Source organism: Eschrichtius robustus, chromosome 16 (genome assembly GCF_028021215.1).
Source record: "Eschrichtius robustus isolate mEscRob2 chromosome 16, mEscRob2.pri, whole genome shotgun sequence".
NCBI lineage: Eukaryota > Metazoa > Chordata > Mammalia > Artiodactyla > Eschrichtiidae > Eschrichtius > Eschrichtius robustus.
In genome coordinates, this window is record NC_090839.1 from 16140556 (window position 1) to 16168017 (window position 27462).

At 53.8% G+C, this 27462-nt stretch overlaps 1 protein-coding gene across 2 annotated transcripts; it reads left to right on the forward strand.

Moving 5' to 3' along the window:
• The first annotated feature begins 208 nt into the window (after positions 1 to 208).
• Positions 209 to 27398, forward strand: ADA (adenosine deaminase). 2 transcript variants are annotated; one of them, XM_068523770.1, is made up of 11 exons: positions 209 to 347; positions 12606 to 12667; positions 18603 to 18725; positions 21317 to 21460; positions 22114 to 22229; positions 23378 to 23505; positions 24152 to 24223; positions 24306 to 24407; positions 24669 to 24733; positions 26389 to 26518; positions 27159 to 27398. In XM_068523770.1, exons 1-11 carry the CDS (start codon positions 315 to 317, stop codon positions 27330 to 27332), a joined length of 1149 nt encoding a protein of 382 aa, XP_068379871.1. In that variant the 5' UTR covers positions 209 to 314; the 3' UTR covers positions 27333 to 27398. The 2 variants fall into 2 exon arrangements, with proteins under 2 accessions (XP_068379871.1, XP_068379872.1); XM_068523771.1 differs by lacking the exon at positions 24152 to 24223.
• The last annotated feature ends 64 nt before the right edge of the window (positions 27399 to 27462 follow it).

The window sequence follows — 27462 nt, forward strand, 5'->3', positions numbered from 1 at the left end:
CAGGTGGCTCCAACCCGGCGTCCCGGTCAAGCGATTGGGGGCAGGCCGCGGCCCCGAGGTGGCTCGGGTACGTCCCCGCCGCCCTGCAGGAGTTCCAGGAAATGCGCTGCGCGGGTCTGCTGGGCGGGGCGGGGGCTCCGGCAAGGGGGCGGGGGCGGGGCCCGGGGCAGGCGGGGGTGGAGCCGGGCCGCATTAAGAAGAGCTTCGCGGGCCGCGGTCACTGCAGGCCCCCGGGAAAGCGGACCGGCCGTCGACCCAGCGGGGACCACCGATCTTCGGCGGAGGGAGCAGCGTCGGGGTGCACGCTTGGCACCATGGCCCAGACGCCAGCTTTCGACAAGCCCAAAGTGAGCGCGGGCGGGGGCTCGGGGTCCGGGGTTCGGCGTCCGGGTCCTTGTCTGGCTGGAGGGCTTAGGGGCCTCCACGGCCGGGGAGCATACGGGGCCTCTGCAGGCGCTTTCTTCCCTCAGCTCAGGCCCTCGCCCGCCTCCAGGCCGTTTAATGAGAGGCAAAGAGACAGGAAGAGTCCTGAATCGGGAGGCACCCCTGGCTGGCTTCCAAGTTTTGCTTCTGCCTCTGATTTGGCCCATCTGGGTCTCAGTTTCACTATCTGTCAGATGGGCGTCCTAGCATTGCCGGCGCTGAGCAGCCTAGGCAGGTGGCTTAGGCTCTCTGAACCTCAGCTGTAAAATGGGGCCCGGTTTCTACACCCATAGGCACCTAGTGTTGTGGACAACACATACTGAGTGCTGGGTGAATGGAAACAGCTTTATACTCCAACACTATGACGGTTTTTGAGTGCCAAGGAGCCTAGGTTTGTGCATGTGCCTGTGAGAGCAGTGGGCCATGCCAGAGACAGGAGGGAGGGGAGCAGGGCACCCCTCTCTACACACTAGAGGGGCTGGGTGGGCCTTAGGCCTTGGGCCCCGGTAGGGTTCCCTTGGGACCAAGCCACGGCCACTAGCCCCAAGGGATAAACCCCTTGTCCCTCCTCCCACCAGCTGTGGCCACTAGCCCCAAGGGATAAACCCCTTGTCCCTCCTCCCACCAGCTGTGGCGTCTTGGGAATGGTGGGTTCTGGGAGGGTCTGGGCCCACTTGGTGGGCTTTGGAGCACTGAGATTCAGTCCAAGGAAGGCAGGGGCCCAGGAGTCTGTTCAGCAGGGTGAATCAGCTAGTAGGGTTGAGACTGCTGGGGGTGGGTTAGGGGAAGGAGTGAGCTGCAATCAGCTTCAATTTACCTCTGAGAAACAGGTGTGAGTGATGATGGCAGATATCATTGGAAAAGCGTTGGTGAGAATCCTTGAGGTGGGGAAGGTGAGGGGGGACTCTGAGGAGGTGAGGCCTGGCCCCCACTTCTGATGCCCCTACCAGAGGGCAAATGCTCGCTACTCCCTGCCAGACGTTGCAGGCACTGGGGCTGAGCTCCTGCATCCCCCATGCCTCCTTCACAGCTCGTCTGGATGCCCATGCCCCATCATTAGTTCTTCTTTCCTTTGAAGGCTTTTTTTTCCCCCCTGGCCACACCGTGCGGATCTTAGTGAAAGCATGGAGACCAAACCACTGGATGGCCAGGGAATCCCCTTTTTTCCTTTTTTTAATGCTTTGGGATTCCCTCTGCCCTTGGGCTGGGGGATCACCTTACCCTGATATGAATCCCAAGGCAGTAGACACTCCTTGACTGGGAGTGAAATAGGGGTTATGGAGAGAAATAATAGGCAACCCTTCTGTAGAACTTGCTATATGCACCAACTCGATCTTTGCAACACTTTTACAACAGGCCTATGAGGGAGGGACTATTATTATCTTATCATGCCCATCTTTTTGGCCTCTCCCAATCCTCTCTGCTTCAAGCTGGCAGGCCATTTCCCCTCTCTGGGCCTCAGTTTCTACACCTGGGAAATGGGCTCCACCTGCCACGGGGGTGTCCAAAGGTTAAAAGGCAATGCTTTTTGGGAAGGTAGAGTGTCACCTACTATGTACGTGAGATGTCATACATTTTATATTATTGTGAGGAGGGAACGTGCCTGAGCTGGCCAGCGAAGCCAGGAGTGTGAATCTCAGAGCCCCTGTGACCAGAGCCAGTTCCCTGCCTTCCCATGGGTGGAGTAGCTAGTAATGAGAACCAGTAGTATTAACAGCTAGAGCTTATTGAGTTGAATTATTGCTCTGTGCCAGGCACCATTCTGAATACATTAACCTTCATTAATTCATTTGATCCTAGCAATGACTCTGGGAGGTAGCTGGTGTCATCGCATTTTATAGATGATCAGAGAGGCACAGATTAACTAGGCCTACGATCACACAGCTAGGATGTGGCCAAGCTGGGGTTTGAGCCCAGGGTGGGCTGGCTTCGAAAATCCCATGCCCTAGCCAGCTTTCCTGAAATGCCTCTGCAGAAGCCTTCGGGGGTGGCGGTGCCAGTGCCCCAGGTGTGGGCCTCTCTGGGACAGGAGCCTCTGCTGGGCTCTTTGGCTTCTCATACCTACCACCAGGTGAGGCTCAGGACTGGCCAACTTTGAGAAGGCAGAGCAAGGCAGTGTTTTCCAAACTTTAATGTATAGTCACATCACCTGACGTTTATCAACGTTCAGACTCTGAATCAAGAGATCTGGGATGGGGCCTGAGATGCTGTGCTCCTAACAAGCTCCCAGGAGATGCTAATGCTGCTGGGCCGTGGACCACACTTTGAGTAGCAAAATCCTAGGCGGCTGCCTATCTGCTCTGATTATGTTGTTCCAACAAGTAGCTTCCTGAACACCTGCTGGGCACTGGAGGAGGTACAAAGCGGGGTGGAGGGGTGGCCCTTATCAGTCTGTTTCCACACGAGGCAAGGCTGGAAAATCCCATAGCCCTCAGGAGTTCAGTGTCGTGGAGAGCAACACTGATCACATGCCTGTCATTATAATAACAGTAACAATGCTGCCATTTGAGTGTTCGTGGGTACCAGGCACCTTCAGTGATTTATCTCACAGAATCTTCTGGACAACTCAACAAGGCGGATGTTTTCGTCCCCATTTACAGATGATGAAATTAAGGCCTGAAAGTTGAAGTGGCTTGTCCAAGGCTACACAAAATCTGACAGCCTTGAAGCTGTAGGGTAGAGAGCGAGCTGGTCCAGGCTGGAACAGCCCAGTCCCTTCCTAATGCAGAGAATTGAGGCTAAATGTCCAACATACTTTTCTTTCTCATATTTGAATGTTTACTCCATTCCAGGCACTGTTCTAACTGCTTTGCATATAGTAACTCATTTAATGCTCAAAACAGCCCTTTAAAGTCCTACTATTATCTTCATATACATATAAGGAAACTGAGGCTCAGAGAGGGGAAGGAACTTGTCAAAGTCACACAGCCAGAAAGAAGCAGAGTTAGACTTGAACCCAGACCTACCTAAGACTGAAGCAGGTGCTGTTGACTGCTTTGCTGATTTACACCCCACTTTGTAAATCAGGTAGGATCAGGTGGCTGTGGGATTCGGATAGACTGAGCTTGGATCCTTGCCTCACCACTCATCAGCTACAAGGGCTCAGGTGGACAATTCCCTGAGCCCCAGCTTCCTTCTCTGTAAAATGGGCTGACAAAGCCAAGGTCACAGTGTTCTTGGGGGAAATGGATGCTGGTTAGGGCTTGTGAAGCACGTGGCTGGCGCAGCAGGCCCTCGGGTGTGCATTTCCTCCCTGGGGGCCCCGGTGGGGGCTGCAGTGGCCTCTCTCCACCTGCATCTCTTTCTCTCCCCCTCTCTCTCTCCCTCCCCCTCTCTCTCTCCCTCCCCCTCTCTCTCTCCCTCCCCCTCTCTCTCTCCCTCCCCCTCTCTCTCTCTCCCTCTCTTTTTCTCCTTCTCTCTCTCCCTCCCCCCTCTCTCTCTCCCCTCCCCCCCTCTTTCTCTCTCCCTCTCTTTCTCTGTCTCCCTCTCTTTCTCTGTCTCCCTCTCTCTTTCTCTGTCTCCCTCTCTCTTTCTCTGTCTCCCTCTCTCTTTCTCTGTCTCCCTCTCTCTTTCTCTCTCTCTCTTTCTCTCTCTCTCTCTCTTTCTCTTTCTCTCTCTCCCCCCACTCTCTCCCCCCACTCTCTCCCCCCACTCTCTCCCCCCACTCTCTCCCTCCCCCACCTCTCTCTCCCTCTCTCTCTCCCTCCTTCTCTCTCTCCTCTTGTCTTCCAGCCACAAAGCCCACTGTGTTAGCACTGCTTTGGGCTTTTGGTGCTTTTCTGTTACCGGAGCCACCTGTTAAAAGAAAAATGCCCCTGGCTGGGAAGAGCTTGCCTTACCTGTTACAACGCCTGTGGCAGTTGGGAGGGAGGGGAAGAGTGAGATTGGGTTTCATTGAAGCCTTTTGTTTGACAGAGGAAGAAGCAAGGACCAGAGAAGGGAAGTGCAGTGTCTGTGGTCCACACTGAGCCAGGACAGGCCAGACAGCCTCCTGATTCCACATCTGACCTCAGGGTGGGCTTGGCCTGGGTGGGAAGGGGCCCTGTGAGCTGGAAGAAGCTTGTCCGTCTGCCCTGTTGTCCTAGGGGGTGCCCCCTGGGCCAGGGAAGGGTGGAACTGTGGCCTGGTTTTGGACAGGGGAGAAGAGTAAGCCAGGGCGGCCAAGGTGGGGTTCAAGCCTACATTTACCCAGAGTGTTGGGACCAGGCTCACCCACACTCCTTAGGGTTCTGAGGCTCCAGAGCGGCAACGTGGGGGAAGAGACAGTCTCTGGGGGTCTTGAGTGAGTGGCTTCTCTGTGCCTCAGTTTCCCCATCTGTAAAACGGGGATCATATTTGTATCCACCCTACATAAAATGCCAAGTGCAGGCCTGGGTCAGGGGGCAGGCCAATGCCAGCTGCTATTGATCAGCCTTGTCGTGGTTATTAATCGTGTTTAGATTTTACCAGTGCTGACTCAGCACCGATATGCAGGATGAACAGAGTGTGCCGTGGTGGTTATGACCTCCCGCTTTAGAGTCAAACAGCTTCCCGGTGTGGCACTCATTAGACTGTGCCCTAGGGCAAGTTCCTTAAACTCTCTGAGCCTCAGACTTCTCACTTATAAAATGGGGGTAACTGTGCGAAGTTCCTAGGCTGCTGTTCAACAGGATGTCCCCCTGGCTGAGGACACACCTTGCCGCCTGTGAAGCCCCTGGGGAAGCTCACAGAGGCAGCAGAGGGCTTGGTTGGGCCCTGAGTCAGCAGGAGGCACTGAGGGCCTGCTAGGCCCCTTCTGCTCTGTACCTCGTAGCTATAGGAGCCCAGATGCGGCTGAGCCCAGAGGACTTGCCTGGAGGAGGTGTGACTGAAACAGTGTCAGACCTGGAGCTGCTCTGTCTCCTGGCTTCACCCCAAAAGTCAGCTGAGAGGCTGTGGTGGCATGAGGGCACTGACCTCTGGTTCTGCCCAGCTCCATGCCAAGAGCAGGGCTAAGAAGGGAAGTGGGCACCTGTGGCTCATCCAGGTTCTAACTGCAGTGCCCGGGTTCTGGGGGCTGGTCAAGCAACCCTGGCTACTCTGCCCCATCTGGGTTCTCTGCCAGGCCCAAGGGGGTAGGTCAGCCCTTCCTTGCTGCAGGGAGAGGACACAGCACTACTGACATGGGACAGGGAGAGGAGAAAACAATCACTTAGTCATTCAACACCTACTGAGCACTTCTTGCTAGGCGGGGCACTGTCCTAGGCCCTGAGGGCACAGCATGATAGCACAAAGCCCCCGCTTTAAAGAAACTAAGAGTTGGGGACAGGGGCATGGTAAGTAAGTAAACTGAAAAAGTCAGTGGGATGAAAACAAAATGGGTGTGTTTGCAGGGGGTCTGGGGAGAAGTAGTGTGATTCAGGTGTGCCTTGAAGGTAGACAGCCCCTCCAGTTGTGAGCGGGAGTCAGACGTGGGAGTGTCTGGTCCTGGAGTCCACGACCCTGGGTCCCCGTCCTGGCTCTGCCACTGACACCTTGCGTGACCTTGGTGAGTACATATACCTCCCTGGGCCTTACCTGCCTGCCTGGCATCTCCTGAGAGCAAGGACTCGGCGTGTTTCCCCACGTCCCCACAGAGCCTGGCACCTGAAGGGGGCTTAGTAAATATTTTTTTGGCGACTGGGGATGCTTCCTGTTTAGACCTGGAGGATTTCCTGCAGTTCTGTCAGACGCTCGCTGTGAGTCAGGCCCATGGAGAGCGAATGCAGGGGAGGGGGGTGCTGAGATTCTCCTCCTGAGTGGTCAGGAGGCCGGGTGTAGGTCTGGTGCAAGCGCCAGGGAGGTCGTGTGGCAGTGCGCAGGACTTGGGTTAGAGGTGGAGGGCCTTGGCTTCTAACCCAGCTCTGCCACTGTCAGTCTGGTTAACCTTGGGCAGGTCACGGAATTCCTCTGAGCTCAGCTTGGCAAGTCCAGTTCCCCATCTGCAACATGGAGCTAGTGTGTCCCTTGCCTAGGGGTGAAGACCAAATGAAATAAAGGGTCTGATAACAGTAAACAGCTATTATCATGGCTGGATTATTTACGTCTGAGGCTAGGCCTGCCGAGAAAGTAGAGCAGGAGCTCAAGATTCAAACCTGGGTACAAATCCTAACTGCATCACTGCCTCTGTGTCCTTGGATACTTTTCTGAGCCTCGGTTTCCTCATGTGTAAAATGGGAGTGAAGTCCCCACCTCACTGGTTGTAAGAATGAAATAAGATGATGCAAGTAGATGGTCCAGAACATAGGAGATATTCAGTAAGTTGGAGGACACTGCTGCCGTTTCTTTTCCCTGAATGGGTCCAACAGAGTGGGGTCCCCATCCATCTGTAAGCTGGCGGACTTCTCCATGGGTAGTCTCAGTTTTCCAGAAAGTTCAGTGGGAGGCCTGCCTGAGCTTGGACCGCCTGTGGAGGCAGCTCCTGGCCTCTGTTCCTCCCCTGCAACGTGTCTGGGCAGCTTCCCAGGAGGCCCTGAGGAGGGCTGGGACCTGTAGGGCACGCTGGGCAAGTGGCAGGCTCTGCTTTCCCTCCCTCCGGGGCACTCTAGTCTCCCGCAGCCCGTGGGCTCTCTGAGGCCTCCTTCCCTCACACTGCTCAGCTCAGGCTCCCTGAGCATGTGCTGCCTCTGGTGCTGCAGCAAGTCTTCCCAGTGATGGCTCATCTGCCACCTGGACCACTGTGTCAGCTCTCTGCCCTCTGTTCTGACTTCTCTTCAGCCTGCTTTCCACACAGCAGCCAGAGAAAGCTTTTAAAAGGTGACTTCCCCATGCAAAACCCTTCAGGGGATCGCCCTTTACTGTGACCTGTGAGATCTCCCTGCCCTCCACCCCCCTAACTTTCTCTCTGGCCTCATCTCTCACCACCTGATTCCGACACTTAGCGTCTGCATGTCCCTCTGCCTGTTCGCTCTCCTTCCTGTTCCTTCCCCCTGGCTGATTCCTCCTCTATTTTCTCCTCAGAGGGACCGCCCCCCCCCGCTCCTACCTTCTCAGTAACCATTTGTTGCCTCTTCCGGCTTCTGGTGGCTGCAGGTGTCTGTTGGCTTGTGGCCACGTCACTCTCATCTGCTGCTGTGGTCCCAGGGCTGCTTCCTCTTGTGTGTGTCTCTGAAAACTCTCTGCCTCCCTTATAAGGAGAAAGAGGACTGGGTGTAGGGCCCATCCAGATAAATCCAGGAAAAACTCCTCCTCTCAAGATTTGTAATCCCATCTTTTGCCCTCTGTGGAAGTATATGTTCTGGGGATTAGGATGTGGACATCTTTCGGGGGACTACCGTTCAGCCCTCTGCACTGACCCTGGTGAGGGGGTGACTCCTCCCTCTTGAAGTCTGATCGCCTTTTGCCTTCTGCACACCACACACTCCTGGTTTCCCTTCCATCTCTGGCAGCTCTTCTCCAGGCTCACCCTCTTCTATAAGCCACTGGGTGCTGGCGCCTGTCCAGACTTTGTCCCATGCTCTTTCCTCAACGTTCCCTTCATGGGTGAGCTCATTCAAAATCACAGCCTCAGTCATCTATATTCCTACTCACATTTCCAGCCTGGATCTCTCTGAGAGCTCCAGACCTGCACAGCCACTGGGTCCGTCCATGTGCATTTGGAGGTCTCAGAGATGTCCCGACTTCACCTAAGTAAGATCACACTAACCGTACTGCTCTCCCTGTGCCCCACCCATCCTCCCCCCCTCAGCACTTGGTCCTCTTCCTGGGCTCTCTGTCTCAGAGCGTGGGAATCGCTACCCACCCAGGCTTCAGACCCGAAGCATCATCCTTGACCTGGCTTGCTGTCCACCTGCTTTGCCGTATCTGCCTTGCCACCCTGGTCCAAGGCACCATCACCGCTCATAAACTTCACAAGACCACTTCTAACTGGTCTTGCTATGCTTTGTCCTTTTCAGCTTCAAACCCTGTCATGGCTTCTCTGTTGCTCTCAGGTTAGAACCCAATGCTCCTTGTGCCCCTGCAGCCTCTCCAGCTCCACAACCGCTCCCCTCTCTGAACCCATTTCAGTTCCTCTCGAACACCACATCCTCTCCCACTGCATGGCCTTCGCACATGCTGTTCCCTCTGCCTAGATGCTCTTCCAGCCTTCCTGCTCACCCCTGCCTTTGCCTACTTGGTTCCTCTTCATCCTTCAGCTATTAGCTTAAGCGCTGCTTTCTCTGGGAAGCCATCGTTGGCCCTCTAGCTGGGCGAGTTCTTTTGTGTGTTACCTCTTTGGTAGGTCAATGTTTGTGCCTCCCAGGAGTTGTCTTGGCTTGTGATTGTACATTTACCAACGTGACATTTACTTAATGTCTCTCTCCCTTGCTCACGGGAGCAGGACTCTGTCACTTTAGTCTATCTCTCCATCCCCAGTGCACCCAGCAGGGCCTCAACTATTTGGTGAATGAGGGATTCTTAGTTATGCTTATCACGCTAAATACTGTTGCTACGTGCCAAGTCCTGGTCTAAGCACGCTACGTGCATTCACGTGGTTAAGTCTCACGAAGCCCTGGGAGGAAGGCGTGTCATCCTCCCCACTGGACAGATGAGAGCGCCGAGACGCTGAAAACGAAGTAAGTTTCTCCAGGTCACCCAGGGAGTGAGTGGAGGAGCTGGAATTGCAGCTCTAACCACAGCACTACCCTGTCTCTCTGGCTGCATCCTCGCCACAGCCCTGTGAAGGTTAAAGATAAGAAAACAGAGGCTCAGAAAGGTGAGGTCACCTGTCCAAGGTCAAACAGCTGGTTGGCAGCTCCCTGCGCTGGAAGCTTCTGTGTTTCCAATGCAGAGCACTTTCTGAGAACCCAGTAAACTTTTGGCTGAGTGGGCATTGAATTCATTTCATCAGGGAATCCAACAACTCCCTCAAGAGTTTGTCAACTCTGTGACAGAGTTGGTCCTTTGCTGCTGAGTGACTTCCAGAGAGATTTGATTACTTGGATGTCCTGCTGATAGGGGGGCTTGGCTGCCCTGTGTCTGCTGGCCTCCCATGGGCCCCAGGCCGGATTTCCCCGACAGGAGGCAGCTCACGTGGGTGCTTCCAGGATGCCCTTGGGTCATTGGCTCCCTGGCTACTCCCTTTCCAGCCAGAGCGGCCACTTTCTTGTCCAGGCTCCCAAGTTCCAGAGAAGGCCCCACCCTGGTAGAGATGTTAATTAAAATTTTTCTGGCTCTCCCCCTGGCTGGGAAAAAGTTTCTTCCATGACCTGGAACAGGGAGACGGCAGTTGCTTTCCCACTGTTTCCCAGCACCTGCTGTGCTTCTCTTAACAGCCTGTGGAAAGGGCCCTGGCTGAGAGGCAGAGGCTGTCTTCCTGTGGGCTGAACTCGCCCACCTACACTGTCTTTTTCTTTTTCTTTTTTAACATCTTTATTTGAGTATAATTGCTTTACAACGTTGTGTTAGTTTCTGCTGTATAACAAAGTGAATCAGCTGTATACATACATACATCCCCATAACCCCTCCCTCTTGCGTCTTCCTCCCACCCTCCTTATCCCACCCCTCTAGGTGGTCGCAAAGCACCGAGCTGACCTCCCTGTGCCATGCAGCTGCTTCCCGCTAGCTATCTATTTTACATTTGGTAGTGTATATATGTCCATGCCACTCTCTCACTTCGCCCCAGCTTACCCTTCCCCGTCCCCGTGTCCTCAAGTGCATTCTCTATGTCTGTGTCTTTATTCCTGTCCTGCTTCTAGGTTCTTCAGAACCTTTTTTTAGATTCCATATATATGTGTTAGCATATGGTACTTGGTTTTCTCTTTCTGACTTATTTCACTCTGCATGACAGACTCTAGATCCATCCACCTCACTACAAATAACTCAGTTTCGTTTCTTTTTATGGCTGAGTAATATTCCATTGTATATATGTGCCACATCTTCTTTATCCATTCATCTGTCGATGGACACTTAGGTTGCTTCCATGTCCTGGCTATCGTAAATAGTGCTGCAATGAACATTGTGGTACATGACTCTTTTTGAATTATGGTTTTCTCAGGGTATATGCCCAGTAGTGGGATTGCTGGGTCATATGATAGTTCTATTTTTAGTTTTTTAAGGAACCTCCATACTGTTCTCCATAGTGGCTGTATCAATTTACATTCCTACCAACAGTGCAAGAGGGTTCCATTTTCTCCACACCCTCTCCAGCATTTATTGTTTGTAGATTTTTTGATGATGGCCATTCTGACCAGTGTGAGGTGATACCTCATTGTATTTTTGATTTGCATTTCTCTAATGATTAGTGATGTTGAGCATCCTTTCATGTGTTTGTTGGCAATCTATATATCTTCCTTGGAGAAATGTCTGTTTAGGTCTTCTGCCCATTTTTGGATTGGGTTGTTTCTTTTCTTGATATTGAGCTGCGTGAGCTATTTGTATATTTTGGAGATTAATCCTTTGTCAGTTGCTTCATTTGCAAATATTTTCTCCCATTCTGGGGGTTGTCTTTTCATCTTGTTTATGGTTTCCTTTGCTGTGCAAAAGCTTTTAAGATTCATTAGGTCCCATTTGTTTATTTTTGTTTTTATTTCCATTTCTCTAGGAGGTGGGTCAAAAAGGATCTTGCTGTGATTTATGTCATAGAGTGTTCTGCCTATGTTTTCCTCTAAGAGTTTGATAGTGTCTGGCCTTACATTTAGGTCTTTAATCCATTTTGAGTTTACTTTTGTGTATAGTGTTAGGGAGTGTTCTAATTTCATTCTTTTACATGTAGCTGTCCAGTTTTCCCAGCACCACTTATTGAAGAGGCTGTCTTTTCTCCACTGTATATTCTTGCCTCCTTTATCAAAGATAAGGTGGCCATATGTGCGTGGGTTTATCTCTGGGCTTTCTATCCTGTTCCATTGATCTATATTTCTGTTTTTGTGCCAGTACCATACTGTCTTGATTACTGTAGCATTGTAGTAGAGTCTGAAGTCAGGGAGCCTGATTCCTCCAGCTCCGTTTTTCTTTCTCAAGATTGCTTTGGCTATTCGGGGTCTTTTGTGTTTCCATACAAATTGTGAAATTTTTTGTTCTAGTTCTGTGGAAAATGCCATTGGTAGTTTGATAGGGACTGCACTGAATCTGTAGATTGCTTTGGGTAGTAGAGTCATTTTCACAATGTTGATTCTTCCAATCTAAGAACATGGTATATCTCTCCATCTGTTTGTATCATCTTTAATTTCTTTCATCAGTGTCTTATAGTTTTCTGCATACAGGTCTTTTGCCTCCTTAGGTAGGTTTATTCCTAGGTATTTTATTCTTTTTGTTGCAATGGTAAATGGGAGTGTTTCCTTAATTTCTCTTTCAGACTTTTCATCATTATACACTGTCTTTTTAAATCCTTAAACTCTTCTTGGACAGGGAGGCAATCTTTGCAGCTGTTTTCAGTTGAGGAAACTGAGGCTCAGAGAGATCAAGTGTCTTGTCTAAGATCACACAGCCAGAGAAGAGGCAGAGCTGGGAGTCCAGCCTGATGAGCTCTCCCCAAAGTCCTTGTCCTTAAACTCTTGGCCTTGTGTATGGAGTATTGTCCATGGGGCTGAGCATGTAGGAGAGGATCACCAACATGGCCAAGTATCTGGTGCCCTTTCTAGAGTCCTGGAAGGATCTTATTGTCAAATATTGATTCCTGATAAGCAGTGTTTCATTTTCAGTAACACATGCTTTTGAAAATGGAGACTGATTTTTGAAATATGTTGTAGGTATTCACTAGTCCAGAAGGTCTGGGCCAATCCTTTTTGTTAGAGTTGGATCTTGTTTGGTGAGTTGGCTGAGAGCGGGATCTGCCTGCATGATGGCTGAGGCTCTGTCGCTCCTCCGGGCCCATGGCTGGCCTCGTGTTAAAGAGCACCAGCTTCAGAATTGGGCTTGGGTTGGAATTCCGGTTCTGCCACTTAACAGCTGTGGTTAAGAACAGAGGCACTGGGTTGGGTTCCTGTTTCCATCACTTAGAGCTGTGTGGTCTTGGACAAGTTATTTAACCCCTCTGAACCTCAGTGTTCTCCACTGTGAAAGAGGCAGAGATGATAATTAAACCCACCCCACAGACAAGGATTAAACAGGATGATGCGTGTAAACAGTTTAGTGAAGTGTATGTGGTAAGTGTCCAGTATGTGGTGACTAATGGTTGTCACAGTTAATGTTAACACTGACCCTCTGTAAGGTCCTTCAGGCATTCATGGGTGTTTGTTTTTCTCTCCTTTTCCTCTGTGCCCTTGCAGGTAGAACTGCACGTCCATCTGGATGGAGCCATCAAGCCTGAAACCATCTTATATTATGGCAGGTAAGTCCACAGATAAGAGGCCTTCTCCCCTAGGAAGTTTGACCCAGACACCTCTGGAGAATTCCAGGGTTGCTGCTTCTTCCTGTATTCCTGTGGAATCAAGCCAGCCCCCAGCCTAGAAAAAGGTGGTCTGTGGGGCACAGAGACCCATAGCCCAAGTCTTCTGCCTTCTGTGCCTCTGACTTTTATCTTCCTGTTGCCAGGTGAGCCAGGGGAAGCTTATCCCACTTTATAGACACGGACACAGAGAGACACCAAAAGACACACACACACGAGTGGAGGCAGTTCCCAGGGCTGAACCAGTCACTGTTTGTTTGACTCAGCCGAGAGCCTGTGGCAGGTGGTGCGCCCGCGTAGAATGCTGCTTCCATTTGCTGAGCATCTGCCAGTGCTGGGCTGGGCTGAGCCCTCTCCTGAGTCAGCGAATTTAATCCCTCCACACTTGGAGGAGGAGAGCATTGCCTGTCACTGAGAAGAGAGCAGGCTCAGGGAAGTGAAGGCAGTTGCCCAAGGCCACAGAACAAGTAGAGTCAAGAGTTGACCCTGGGCCATCTGACCCTCCAAGATTTTCCTACCCACGATGGTAACCTGCTGGGAGCCGCGGAGAAGTGGTGCCCCACCTCTGGGCCCAAATCTCTGCATCTTCCAAAGGAGAACGTACCTCCTGCCTCTGCTCTCGTGGATGCTGGTGGGCCGAAGGGTCCCCAGCACCCCCAGTGAGGGAGGTCCGCCCTCCCTCCCCACATTTCAAGGGCCCATGATGTCCCCTCTCTGGGGTCTAGCACTTAAAAGCAAGGACTTCAAGGGCCCGTGGATCTGGATTCAAATCTGGACACACTGTTTCCTTGCTGTGGCCTCAGCCTCTGTAGGTTGAAAGTAAGAACAGGACCTTCCTCCAGAGCTGACCTGGGAGATGGGGTCCCTCCCGCCACCTACCTCTCCCTGTTCCTCATGGGTTTGTGCTATGCTCATTTTGTTTGGAGGTGGGAGGACTCTGCCTCTCCTCACTGCTTTGAGCAGTTCAGCTCTGGATCCAAATTTGAACCCTCTGTTTCATAAGCCAGACACTTATCCAGACACCCACTCCTTAGGAGAGAACTGATGATCCTTGGGCGTTTGCCCCGACACTTAAAAGTGTCTCTTCCAATTCCCTGAGAGGGTTCTGGCAAGAACACGCTTCTCCATCTTGTTGCACTTTTTTCTGCCCTAGGAAGCTGCTGTTGATTTAATTTTTATTTAACTTATCATGTAAGTTATTAGCCTTTACTGCACGGCAAGCACTGCTTTAAATGTTGCACCTGGATTGACTTACTGGAATCCGGTGACAACTTGTGAGATAGGTATATTATTGACCCTGTCTTATCGACGAGGGAACTCGATAGGGTTCCCTGAGGGTTATCCTGAGCCAGGATAGGGGAAGTAAGTTGTCTCGTAAACACAGGTGTGACCCTGGGTCCGTGCCCCTGACCATTGCCCCTGCCAGCTGGAGGCTTAGGTAAAGTATTGCACAAAAAAACACTTAGTTGAGGGCGAGCACACTAAATGCTCCATAAATGTCACTTAACGATAACATTATTAATTGGAACCTATGGCTCTGACTAACTGGGGTTAAGCCCCTTGGATTATCTCTGCCTGTCCTTTGCCCATGTCAAGTGCCAGTTATTGATGCAGGGACCTTAATGAGGCCATTAGGGTGGGTTAACCGGGCACCAAGATGGGATCTAATCGCGGGTGCTCATTAAAGGGTCACCTAGCGCTCATTAGCGGAGCAAGAAGGTGAGACTGTCCAGGGCCGGGTAGAGGGAGGAGGAAAAAGAGCAGCCCTTGTGGGGCAACTGGTCGGATTTTCTGTTTCCCACATCCACTTGGCCTCTCGGGAACTGTCTAGGCACCTCCGTGGGCCCTAGAGAGGTGGGTGCGGGTTTGATCCAGCTGGAGTTTGATCTTGAGGTCAGCAGGCAGGGGGACCGGGGAGCTGGTCAGACTGGGATATGGACAGAACACGCTGGAGGACTCCCAGCTGTGAGTGAGCTGGGCCTGAGAGGGGGAAGGAGGGGAGCATCTGGCCTGTGACCCCTCCCTCACCCTGGCCAAATCCAGTAGCCTCTTTTCTGCCTCTGTGACTTGGGCCTCAGTTGACTGTGTTCTCACCTGTTTCTTTTTCTTCTTCTTTTTGTTTTTTGGCTGTGCCGCGCAGCTTGTGGGACCCTAGTTCCCCGACCAGGGATCAAACCCCGGCCCTCGGCAGTGAGAGCACAGAGTCCTAACCACTGGACCACCAGGGAATTCCCTCACCTGTTTCTTCTTATTCCATCTTCTCTCCGGGGCTTTAACTTCTTTCTCAATCTCCTTCCTGACCCTGCCAGCTCTTCTCCAAAGCACATTCTGAATCTGGCCACTGTCTCCTCCCTGGTCTGAGCCATTGGACTATTGCAGTGGCCTCCTGACCAGTCTCCAGGTGCCCACCCTGGCCTCCCCCATCTACTGTCCCCACAGTACTGTAGTCAGAACAATCATCTTAAAACATAGAGTGATCAGATCACTTCCTTGCTCAAACCCTCCCGCCTTGCTCAGGGTCAAAGCCAAAGCCTGCACACGTTCCTTGAAGTCCTACAAAGCCTGCGTTAACCTCTCTGACCTCTTCCACTTCTCCTTGCTTAGTGCATGCCAGATGCTTCTCAAACGTGCCAGGTCTCGTAAAGAGAGAGTTTGGGTAATTTGCCCAAGGTCACACAGCCTTTTTTTTTTTTTTTTTTAATTTTAAATTTTATTTATTTATTTTTGGCTGCCTTGGGTCTTCGTTGCTGCGCGCGGGCTTTCTCTAGTTGCGTCGAGCTGGGGCAACTCTTTGTTGCGGTGCGCAGGCTTCTCATCGAGGTGGTTTCTCTTGTTGCGGAGCACGGGCTCTAGGCACGTAGGCTCAGTAGTTGCGGCACGTGGGCTCTAGAGCGCAGGCTCAGTAGTTGTGGCGCACGGGCTTAGTTGCTCCACGGCATGTGGGATCTTCCCGGACCAGGGATCAAACCCGTGTCCCCTGCATTGGCAGGCGGATTCTCAGCCGTCGCGCCACTAGGGGAGTCCCACACAGCCTTTAAATAAGAGCTGGGATTTAAACCCAGGCCATTGGGCTTCAGAGTCTGCCATCTTTCCCTGGACGCACAAATAGTCTCATTTGTTCCTCCCTGTACCTTGAAAACAAAGTACCATCTGTGTTTTACTGATAAGGATATGGCGGTCCTCAAGGGAACAGCTCCTGCCCAGGGTGATCTGGTACCTACAGGAGGAGGATGGACTTTGAACTCCAAAGCCCGTGTTCATCCTTCTTACGGGGCTCTCAGTGTATCACCCACCGTGGAGGGCAGAGAACTGAGTAGCACCCGGGGCATGGCCATGGCTGACTGGGGAAGCAGGGCCATCTAAGAACTGAGCTTGGCCCTGGGTGGAGGGAGCCTTGGCTGTGGTTAGTGGCTGTGGGTAGCAGGGGACCTAGCAACAGCTCCTTCCTGCCTCAACCTTGGGTCCCAGACAGGATCTTTTACAGCTCAGTCTGAGTAGTTTCCGGAGGCCCAGTCCCGTGTGAGGTGCTGGATCGTCTCCTAGGGGACCGCTGTGGCAGCTCTGTCTTCTGCCCTGGTTTCCCTCTGTCTGTTCCCCACACCACAGCCAGGAGGAGCTCTTTAAAAAGTACATCTTTTCATGTCACTCCCCTGCTTAGAATCCTTCAGCGGCTTCCCGGCGCTTTCAGGATAAGGTCCCAGCTCCTACAAAGCCCCCATTTGGCAGGTGGCTCATCTACCACTGACCCTGCTCTGAACTGTAGCCGCCCTGCCCTGGAATTCCCTCAGTGCTTCTGCCTGGGGCTCTCAGCAGGGCTCTGACCCTGCCTGCCTGGATCTCTCCTCCTGCTCCCTCAGGGGAAAAGGACAGTCTCACTCTTCGGCTTAAAGGTCACCTCCTCCGAAAGGCCTTCCCAGGCCACTCTATCTGTGGGGTGAAAAGATCTCTCTTGGGTGGCTGTTGAGGAGAGAAGCTGGAGAAGAGACTAGTTGGAGAAATATTTAAGAAGAAATAATGAGGACTTGGGGACCAGCTATTGATGGGTAAGGGAGATGGAGTCTGGGGGAGCCCCCTGTCTCTGGTTCAGGCAGCTGGATGGATGGATGGAGGAGCCGTATTAGGAAATGTGGAGCCTGGGAGGGGGAGGGGTTCGGGGGAGGGGAAAGGGGACGATCAGACACACAGGTCTGCCTTGGTCACGGCTATCCATCCAGTGCCCAGCACATCGTGGGCCCTCAGATGCTGAGGTGCAGAGGGAGAGGACTGAAAGCTCTGGATCTCTGGATCGGTCCAGGGGGCCTGGGGCAAATGTGGCCATTGTGTTTGGGAAAGCTCCCCAGAAAGATATCCAAAATAGAGCATCTAACAACTGGTACGGGCTCTGCAGAGGCTACGGTGACTGGGGATGGCCTCATGAGGGTGACCTTGGGGCAGACTGACCAGCAGGGGAAGGCCCAAGGGCGCTGAGCACCTGACCTCGGTGCTAGGACTGCACCCGGGGCTTCATCTTCCCCGGGGACGTCTCGCAGGGATGGGAGTCTGACTGGCAAACTGGGCAACAGGGTGACCCCCTGGTGACACCCACTGGTCACTCATAGGTCCTGGGGTCATGCAGAAGGGGAAGAGGGCATATTTAGGAGGTTTAGGGAACAGGTATTTATGTAGGGAAACATTTTAACATTTTAATAACAGAAGCTATTAAAGGACTTCAACACTTGGGTGGAATTTCCATTTCTTTGGCAATGTCCTCCCTTCTATCTTCTGTTCTTGCTTTGTGGATAACTGGAGGCCGAACCTCCTGGTTTAATCACCTAATTCTCTTAATCATTTGCTCCTATTTTTTATCTTGTCTTTTGTTCTACCTGCTGGAGGATTTTCTCAACTTTATTTTCCATTCCTTTTATTACATCCTGATGGGCGCTGCCATATTCTTCCAAATCTCTAAGAGCTCTTTCTTACTTTCTGAATGTCCTCTTTTTAAAAAGGGATGCCCTTGCTTCAAGGATGTAACATCGTCTCCTCTCTTTGAGGCTATTCATTTCGGGTTTTTAAGTTTTCTGTTCTCTGCATTTCTGTTTCTGTAGAGTGCCTTTGGTCTTTTGTCCCTCATGGTAGAAGCATTTCTTGAATGTCTGGTGTCCTTGGCCTGTCCCTTTTATCTTAAAAGTGGGACAACTGAGGCCAGGGGTGACCCGTGAGTTGGGGCAGAGCCAGGAGGAGCAGAGGGGGCTGGAGCTTGAGAAGCGGGGAAGCTAGCCCAGCCTTGCACCCTGCTGGTCCTGGCTGCGGGGAGGCGGAGATGCCACTGGAGAGGAGGAGGCCCTCGACCAGAAGGGCTGTTCTCAGCCAGCCCTTACCGAGTGGTTGCCATGGTCCAGCCGTGTGTGGGAGGCTGTGGTCAGGGTAGACGGCGGGGCTGGCTTCCCTCTCCCAGCACAATGGGCCAGGCCAGCCTCTCTGATGTGCTGGCCAGATGGAGGGTGGCGGAGGGAAGTCTGGCGCCTGCTCCTGTCCCGGGCATTGTGTGCTGCAGTTCCTGCCCCTGATAACCCCTGACCTGGCACACGACCAGCCGGCTCTACCAAGGGCTTGCCCTGGCACCTTCCCTGTCCCCAGGCACCGGGGGGGGGGGGGGGTGTATGTGTTCATGTGCACTTTAAATGGACTTTAACCCCAGTTGTCCCCCTTGAGATTTGCTGGCTGGTCATGGCCTTGGAGACAGAAGATCCTAGAAGGATTTAGGTCCTGGTTCTATATGCCTTGGGCCTCAGTTTTCCCATCTGTCCAATGAGAGGGGTCAGATGTACCTCCGCCCCCCGCAAGGAGTTGGTAAGGTCCTGCCCAGGGTTGTCCATCACCCTCATTGTTTTGTCCCCAGGAAGCGGGGCATCGCTCTCCCTGCCAACACACCAGAGGAGCTGCAGGACATCATCGGCATGGACAAGCCGCTCAGCCTCCCGGGCTTCCTGGCCAAGTTCGACTACTACATGCCCGCCATCGCGTAAGTCTTCCCACGCCCCCCGCCGGGCCCTGGGCAGCGTCGGTCCCTGTGCCCACGTCGAGCTGCCTGCACACCTCAGCCTGTGGGGCGGGAGAAGGCGCTGTACAACCCCGCTCTGCCTCTCACCATTGTGTGCACTCCTGCGAATCTCTCCATGCTTTTGGGCCTCGGTTTTTCCTTCTGGAAAATGGGTATGATGGGCTGAAACCCCTTCAACTTCTATAGAAAAGTGACAGAATGTGGGGGTTAAGAACATAGATCCTAGTATCAGATTCTTTCAAGAAATAACTTCGATGCTGGGCAAATTTGCCCCCTCTGGGCCTCAGTTCCCTTATCTAGACAATGGGGCTTATGACCCTCTCTGCCTCCTAGGGCTGGGGTTTGGAATGGACACAGCACTGTCCTCAGCAAGCCCCCTCTTACTAGGAGGACAACTGCTACCTTTATTGATAGCCAGGCACTGCTGTTTTTATGTTACTTTTCATTCCATTTTTTGATAGCAGAATATCTTAGATATAGAAGGATATAATGTGTGTACAGTTCACGGAACTATTCTCTTTGTAGCTGTCCACAGTCCTGTAAGCTAGACACACTCCTCATTTGCAGAGGAGGAAATGAAGGCTCAGGAAAGTGAAGGAACTTGCCCAGGACCACACAGTTGGCAAGGGGTGAAGCCCAGATTCTCATCCTGATGTCGCCTTGAGCTTCCTGGCACGAGGCAGAGTTTCCCAAGGCAGGCGAGAATGGAGCCTTGGCAGTCAGTGCTGCCAGAGCTCAGGAGGGGGAAGACGTAGAGGGGGCTGGGGGAGTCAGGGAAGGCTGCCTGGAGGAGGAAGTGTGGACTGGGCCTTGGGAGAGAAAGGCTGTGATATTGTCCAGAGGGCTGGACCTGAGGAATGGTCTGGAGGATGGGTTGTTGGAGGACCAGTGAGGAAGATGTGTGAGGCCGGTGGAGGCCTTTGGCTGGGTAAGTGGCAGGACAGGAATGAGGAGTCCTGGGGAAGGAAGATGTATGCCAAGGCTGGTGGCTGCTTTCTGGAAGCTTTTGGGCTCTGCCTGGAAGGCATCGACTGCCCCCATCCTTGGCCTGGGTCAGCAGATGCTCTGGCATACATGCTGCCTCTCCCCCGGACGAGGAACGTCTCCCACGCCACTGCCCAGGCGGCTCCTGTCTCTCAAGACAGAAGAGGACCAGCTCCCTGAAGGCTTAAGCCGCTTTTGATTTGCATTTCCTTGGTGATTAGTGATGTCAGGCACCATTTCATGGGCCTGTTGGCCATTTGTATGTCTTTTGAGAAATGTCTATTCAGGTCCTTTGCCTATTTTTTTTTAATCAGTTTTTGTTGTTTGTTTTGCTACTGAATTGTAGGAGTTCCTTCCACATTTTGGGTATTAGCCCCTTATCAGGTGTGTGGTTTGCAAATATTTTCTCTCGTTCGGTAGGTTGCCTGTCACTCTGTTGATGGTTTCCTTTGCTGTGTAGAAGCTCTTTAGTTTGGTGCAGTCCCCCTTGTCTATTTTTGCTTTCTGTTGCCTGTGTGTGTCCTTTTCTCCTATTTCTCCTCCTGCTGGCCTACATCTATCACTCAACAAATATTTCAGTGGCTGCAATGTCCTAGGCTCTGTCCTTGGCTGAGGGATCATAGCCGTGATGAGACAGATGGAGGGGTCCTTGTCTCATGGAGACTACATTCTAGTTGGGGAGGTGAAAACCAGCTAATAAAGAAACCACGTGATCTGTGATGTCGAGTGGTGATAAGGGCTGTGGAGAAAACTGAAGCCCAGGAGAAGAGGTGAAAAAAGAGTGAGGAGATGTTTTAAAATAAGGTGGTCAGGGAAGGCTTCCCCGAGGAGGTGAGGCTGGAGCTGGGCTCTGAATGGAGGGAGGAGGGAGCATAGGGTGATCTGGGTGAAAAGCCTGCAGGCTGGGGCACTGCAAACACGAAGGCCCTGACCTGGGAACAAGCTTGATTGTTCGCTGGACAGAAAGAAGACCCCGGAGGAGTCATGGAAGGAGCGGGAGACTGGCAGGGGCCCGGATTACGCAGGCCTTGTGGGGGGTTGGGAGGTGGGGTTGAGACTTACTCCACGAGGTGGGAGGCACTAGGGTTCAGAGTGGAGGAGTGATGTTCTTTGATTTCCTTTTTTTTTTTTTGGCCACGCTGCACAGCTTGTGGGATTTTAGTGCCCCAACCAGGGACTGAACCCGGGCCCTGAGCAGTGAGAGTGTGAAGTCCTAACCACTGGACTGCCAGGGAATTCCCTCTTTGATTTCCATTTTGAAAAGATTGAGCTAGCTGCTCTACAGGGGCAAGCGTGGAGACCAGGAGGCCAGTTAGAGAGGTCCGAGGTGGTTAGAACCAGGGCGGAGGGGGCGAGAATTGGCATCCAGTTTGGAAGTAGAGCTGACAGGATGTGCTGTGCCTCTAGGATTTTCTCCAGCAGATGCCCAGAGCTTTGGGCTGGGTGATGAGAGACTGGGGGGCCACACGTGGGTTTGATCTGCTATGGGCAGGGGACAGCTTTGTTATTCCTGGAGCTCCCAAGGGACTTGGGGCAGTTTGTCCCCAGCCCCTCTCTGCCCTTCCCAGGGGCTGCCGGGAGGCCATCAAAAGGACTGCCTACGAGTTTGTGGAGACGAAGGCCAAGGAGGGCGTGGTGTACGTGGAGGTGCGCTACAGCCCGCACCTGCTGGCCAACTCCAAAGTGGAGCCGATCCCCTGGAACCAGGCTGAGTGAGTGACCGTCTGGAGGGCTGTGCCGCTGCTGTGGCAGGGTGGCCGGACCCAAGACCGCAAGGGGCAGACTGGGAGGCCCTGGCCCAAGCAAGACTTTGGTCTTGCTCCCTGACCTGGCCCACAGCTTACCCAGTGACTTCTAGGGGTCCTATCCTAACCCTGTAACCAAAGTGAGTTTGGCCCACTCCTGCCCCTCTGCCTGGACCCCAGGGATGTCTAAGCGGTACCACTCGACCACCTTGCTCCCTTCTAGCCATGACTCTGATACTTGTGGACAAGTGGGAATCACAACAGGTGAGCTTAGCTTAGCAGTGCTCTCCATCGTGGGTGGGAGGAGGGCTGTGTCTGACAACCCCCCGAACTGGGACAGTCTTCGCAGGTCTGGAAGCGTCCAGGCAGTTCCAAGGAAGCTGGAAGGGGGTGCGCTAGGGCTTGGGGCTATCTCCCTCGTCCTTTCCTCAGAGGCAGTGGGTTAGTGGGGGTGAGGGGTTCTCCTGGAAGACCCCTCTTCCTCCTTTCTCTCTCCTCCTTTCCTTCCCCTCTTTACTCCCCCTCCTCCCCGCCTCCCCTCCCTCCTCTCTCCCAGTCCCAGGGCTGTCCTTTAGGTCTGCCTTTGTCACAGGCCCACCCCTACTCTTCTCTGCACACAGAGGGGACCTCACCCCGGATGAGGTGGTGCGCCTAGTGGGCCAGGGCCTGCAAGACGGAGAGCGAGACTTCGGGGTGAAGGTGCGGTCCATCCTGTGCTGCATGCGCCACCAGCCCAGTGAGTGTGACCTTGGCCCCGTCCCTGGCTGCCCATCTGATGCCACCACAACCTCCTGGCCGGGCACAGGGGCCATACCGGTCCCCGTGGTCTGTCTTGAGCCCATCAGTTGAACCTCGGGGCTTCCTCCTGGGCAAGCTCAGAACGTCCTGCAACAGAATTTTCTCCCCAGGGAGGCTGAGCCTGGGAGCCACGTGACCTGCAGGAGGCTTAAAATCAAGGGAGGCTGAACAATAGAGAAAAGCCTAAGCGTGGTTCCCGTCAGGCCGCGGTCCTCCCTTGAGAACCTGTGGGCCGGGCCCCCTCCTGTCAGGGCTGCGGAACCTGGGACTAGGTCTGAGCGCCAGGGCCTGAGGGGTCTGCCTGTGACTGACACTGGTCACATCTCCAGGGCTTGTGCTCCCAAGGCAGAGCCCCGCTGTGTGACTCCCCCCCAGGTCACATCACCTCTCTGGATCTCAGACATGCCTTGTCACAGGAGGTGATCGTACTTACCCCATTCTCTGCTCTAAGGAGTAGTGAGACCACAGCGAGGGGCTAGTGTCAACCTGCAGGGCCTCCCTGTGCAGAGTGGCTTGGGGTATTTTCTCTAATCCTCACAGGGGTCTAGGAGACAGGACCACCAGCGTTTATCCCCGTTTGACAGATGAGGAAACTGAGGTAGAAGGAGGCTCAATCAGGAAGGCACAAACCGGAGCAGAACCCAGGGCCATCTGGTTCCAAAGCCTGTGGTTGGTCATTCTTTTTAAAACACTTTACAATGACCAGCGTTAGCAATGTGTTTAGTAACACTAGTGGGAATTGTTTTAGGTTTAAGTGTTAAACTGTGTGGACCTCCATCTCATCTGCTAAGTTGAGGGTGGGTGTGGGGATCGAGAGAGAGAATTGCCATTTGTCGTTTACTGAGCCCAGGCCCTGACCTCGGTGTCTCACACGTGGGGCCTCGGCAAAGCCTCGCTGTGACCTTGTGCCACAGCACGTGGCCCCCCTCTGCGAGGAGAGGATGCCGAGGCCGCGAAGGCCGCGGGGTCAGGCCTTGAAGATGGGACACTGGGCCCTCTGCCTTGTGCTGGCCTTGGGTGGGAGGGCCGGGAGGGTCTTTCTCCTCTGTGCTGCTGCCCGAGGCCCGGCGGGCATCTCGCCCACAGGCTGGTCCCCCGAGGTGGTGGAGCTGTGTAAGAAGTACCGGCAGCAGACCGTGGTGGCCATCGACCTGGCCGGAGATGAGACCATCCAAGGCAGCAGCCTCTTCCCTGAACACGTGAAGGCCTACGCGGTGGGTCCTGGGGGACGGAGGCAGAGGAGAGGCTGGCTCTGGGGGAGCCGCGTGGGGAGCTGGTCTCTATACCAGTAGGGGGAAGGCACACCGACGGGGGATCACGAGGCCTCCTGGGCTCCCAAGTGTGTCGGACTGGGTCTAGGGGCTCTAGAAATTTGGGAATCTGGTATGAAAGAAAAAACCCCACTTGGTGCTGGAGGGTCCTGTGTTGGAGCCTTTCGGCCTAATGATTCGCTGTGTGACCTTGGGCGAGACTGTCTCTTCTCTGGGCCGGTTTCATCGGCTGGGATGAGTGGGTTGGAGCAGACGTCTCAAAGCCTCATGCTGTGCTTCCTGTGGAAGGGGTGAAGCATGGGGTCGAGAGTAGGAGCTCTGGAATCTCTTCCTAGCGGTCTGACCTTGGTCGTGATACCTAATTCTCCTGAGTTTCAGTCCCTCCCTGCTCCCTGTAAGACAGGTATTAGAGCAGCTGTGAATGTAACATAAGGTGTCCAAACCATTTCCTACAGTGTCTGACACGTAATAACTGTCTAGTAAAGGAGGGCTACCACCTAAATGATTACTCAGCCCCAGAGTGTAGTGAAGGCAGGGCCTGCGGGGCCGAGCCCCAGGCCGCCCCTGACCAAGCCCCGTGCCCTTAAAGGAGGCCGTGAAGAGCGGCATCCACCGCACGGTCCACGCCGGGGAGGTGGGCTCGGCCCAGGTGGTGAGAGAGGTGAGTGGCCGGGCTGGCGGCGGGGGCCCTTCTGCCCGCTCGCCCCGCGGCCCGCGCTGGGCTCCACCCTGCTTGTCAACAGGCCGTGGACACGCTCAAGACCGAGAGGCTGGGGCACGGCTACCACACCCTGGAGGACCCGGTCCTTTACAACAGGCTGCGGCAGGAAAACATGCACTTCGAGGTGAGGGGCCGGGGAGGGGGAGGTCAGGGAGGCGGTGGAAAGCGCGGAGGGTCCAGCCGCCGCGGGGAGCGTGGGCCGCAGGCCTTGGAGCTGCTGGGTGGGGGGAGAAAACCAGGACTGACGGCTCCTGGGACTCGGCTGCGAGGGGGCCACTGTGATCAGGGCGAGAACGGCGCCGGAGGAGGTGGCTCCAGCTGACCTGGGGACGGGGGTCAGCGTGGCCCCGGGGGGTTCGTGCCAGCCACCCGCCTGCTCTTCCAGGTCTGCCCCTGGTCCAGCTACCTCACGGGCGCCTGGAAGCCAGGCACGGAGCATGCAGTTGTTCGGTGAGGCCCGGGCCCCCGGGGTCCGTTCAGTTCTGTACTAGGAAAGCCAAGGGTGGGAAAGGGGATGCAGGGACGGGGCACTGGTCCCTGCGGGGTCTCTTGGGTGTGAAAGCTCTTCCAGTGCTTGGGAAGCGGGCGCTGTTGTCCTCGTCTTACAAGTGAGGACTCCAGAGCTCGGATGTGGCGTAACTTGATGGGGAGGTCACCCAGCTGGGGGCCCTGTAGCTCATCCAGCTATAGCAGAATGCCCTGCTACGCCAAGGGAGACTTCCCCACTCCAGATTCTACCTCCTAGGAATTAGGACGATGAGTCTCTCTTGCTCACGCGGTCTCTGCTCCTGGCCCCTCTGGGCATTCCCCCAGCACATCCTGAAGCTTCCCCCAGGAGAGCCTGTCCCATCCCACCCCACCCTGCCCCTGCCCCATAGGCTTAACTAAGAAGCTTCGGTCCTTCTTCCGGCTGCGCTGGGACTGAGCCCTGGGAGAGGCCTCAGGAGGGAAAAGCCGACCCAGAAGTTCACTAAGAACTCGGGGTGACCATAGTCAGGCCAGCACTGATGGTCTGTCCGCCAAGCTTACGAGAAGGAGAGGAGCTTGGGCTCGCTCACACTCTGATTACAAGGCGGGCCTGAGCTGCTTTAGGAATGTGGAGTGTGCAGTACCTGCAAGGACACCCAAGTGGAGGCTCTTGGAGGCATGTGGGCATACAGCCTGTGGGCTGCAGAAAGACTCAGAGTCACCTAAAGAGATTCGCTGGTGGAAGGAGAAGTGATGGCCTCCGCAGACGGTGGAGCAAGAGGGCCGAGCAGTCTGGTAACTGGCCATACTGCTGAACTGAATGAATAAGCATCTTCAGAGCTCTAATGGAAAACTGATGAATTCATAAAAGTGCTAACAAAAGATCAAGATTAAAAAAAAAATTAATTACGTGGGACTGAGTGAACTGATGAGGATGATTATAATTCTTGTGACTTTCTGTTTGAATAACGACAACAAAAAAAAGAGGGCCTAGGAGAGAATCCAGAAGGACAGTGACGTTGAAGGCACAGGCAGAAGGAAAGCCACAAGTGCGGTGTCCAAGAAATCTAGGGAAAAGGTCACCAGTATAAAATTCTGCTCCACAAGTCGGGTGAGGTTAGAGCTAGGAAAAGTCCATTGGATTTATTTTAATAAGATGGTGGTCAGGGATTACGCTAAGAACAGTCCCCACGGCGTATTTGAAGAGTCAGATCCCAGGGGGTGCTGAGGACGGTTGGTGAAGGGGGCAGACAACTCTCCCAGAGTGCGGCTGTGAAGGGGAGGGCCAGAGAGGGGGTCAGCTAGAGCGGGCTGTTGCTTTTCTGGCCTCGCCAAGCCGGCCCCTCTCCTGCCTTTCTCCTGCCTTTGCCTGGCTCTGGCCTGGCTGGACGGCTTTAAGTCTTGAGTTGCTAGTAATGTGGCCTTGGACAAGTCACCCGAGTTCCCTGAATTTGTGTCTTCCTCTGTACAACGAGAACTTCCAGGCCTGCCCAAGGGTGCCGCGCGGTTCAAAGGAGGGTGGACGTCCACGTGCAGTGACTGTTTACACAGCAGTGACTGTTTACACAGCAGTGACAGGAGGTGCTTCTCCCCCTCCCCCCCCCACCCCCCACCCCCCACCCCCCTGCATCGTCCAGGTTCAAAAACGACCAGGCTAACTACTCCCTCAACACGGATGACCCACTCATCTTCAAGTCCACCCTGGACACTGATTACCAGATGACCAAACAGGACATGGGCTTCACTGAAGAGGAGTTTAAGAGACTGGTGAGTGGCTGTGTGCCTTGACTCTGGGCCCTGGGAGTGTGTGAGGCCTGCAGGTCCTGTCCAGGGCCCGGAAGCCCCGGAGAATGAGGGGTGAGTCTGCTGCAACAGGCCAGGCCAAGGCAGACCTGGAGTTCGATGCCTTCCACAGAGAAGACATCTTCGGCTGAGATCCTGACCTAGGACTGGGTTTTTTATCCTCTGCTTCCGTCAAATGCCTTGAAAGACTCTGAAAGCTGTCAACCATCTCCCCAGAAAGGTGTGCTCAGCTATACATTTTGCACACACTTTTCAGGCCACTCACAGACCCCAGGATGAGCCCGTGATTTCAGTGGTTCTGATGTCCCAAGTCTGTCCCTGCAGGACTGTCTCTCTGGCGCCACACATCCCACCCTGTCTGTCTTTCAAAGGTTTCTCCAACCTCCTTCCCACATCTGTGTGTCACGTCCTGCCACTTTAAGAACGCAGAAGCTCATAGTCTCTGCTCTGGCACTTGCTGCCGCGTGACCTTGGACAAGTCCTCCCCACTCTGAGCTGAACGAATTGCCCATGTTTGATGAAGAGGACGGACTGTCACTAGATTGCTAAGGACTCCCTTCTATGCTCTCTGGCTTCACGCTGTCTGCCGTGCTGGCCCTTCCAGAACATCAATGCGGCGAAGTCCAGTTTCCTCCCAGAAGATGAGAAGAGGGAGCTTCTTGATCTGCTCTATAAAGCCTATGGGACGCCACCTTTGGCCTCTGCAGGTATGTTTCTGACTGAGCTGCTGGGCTGGTGCCCTGCCCTGGCTCCCACCTGGCTTTCCGGGGACTTCTAGCAAGATGCCCTCCCTTCCTCTCCTGGGTAGCACCAGGGATGCGTGATGACTCCCTGGCTGGTGGTCCTCCCTCACTGGACAGGCTCACTTCCTGCATGATGCTGTCTTGAGGCTGGTCTGAGGAGGAGAC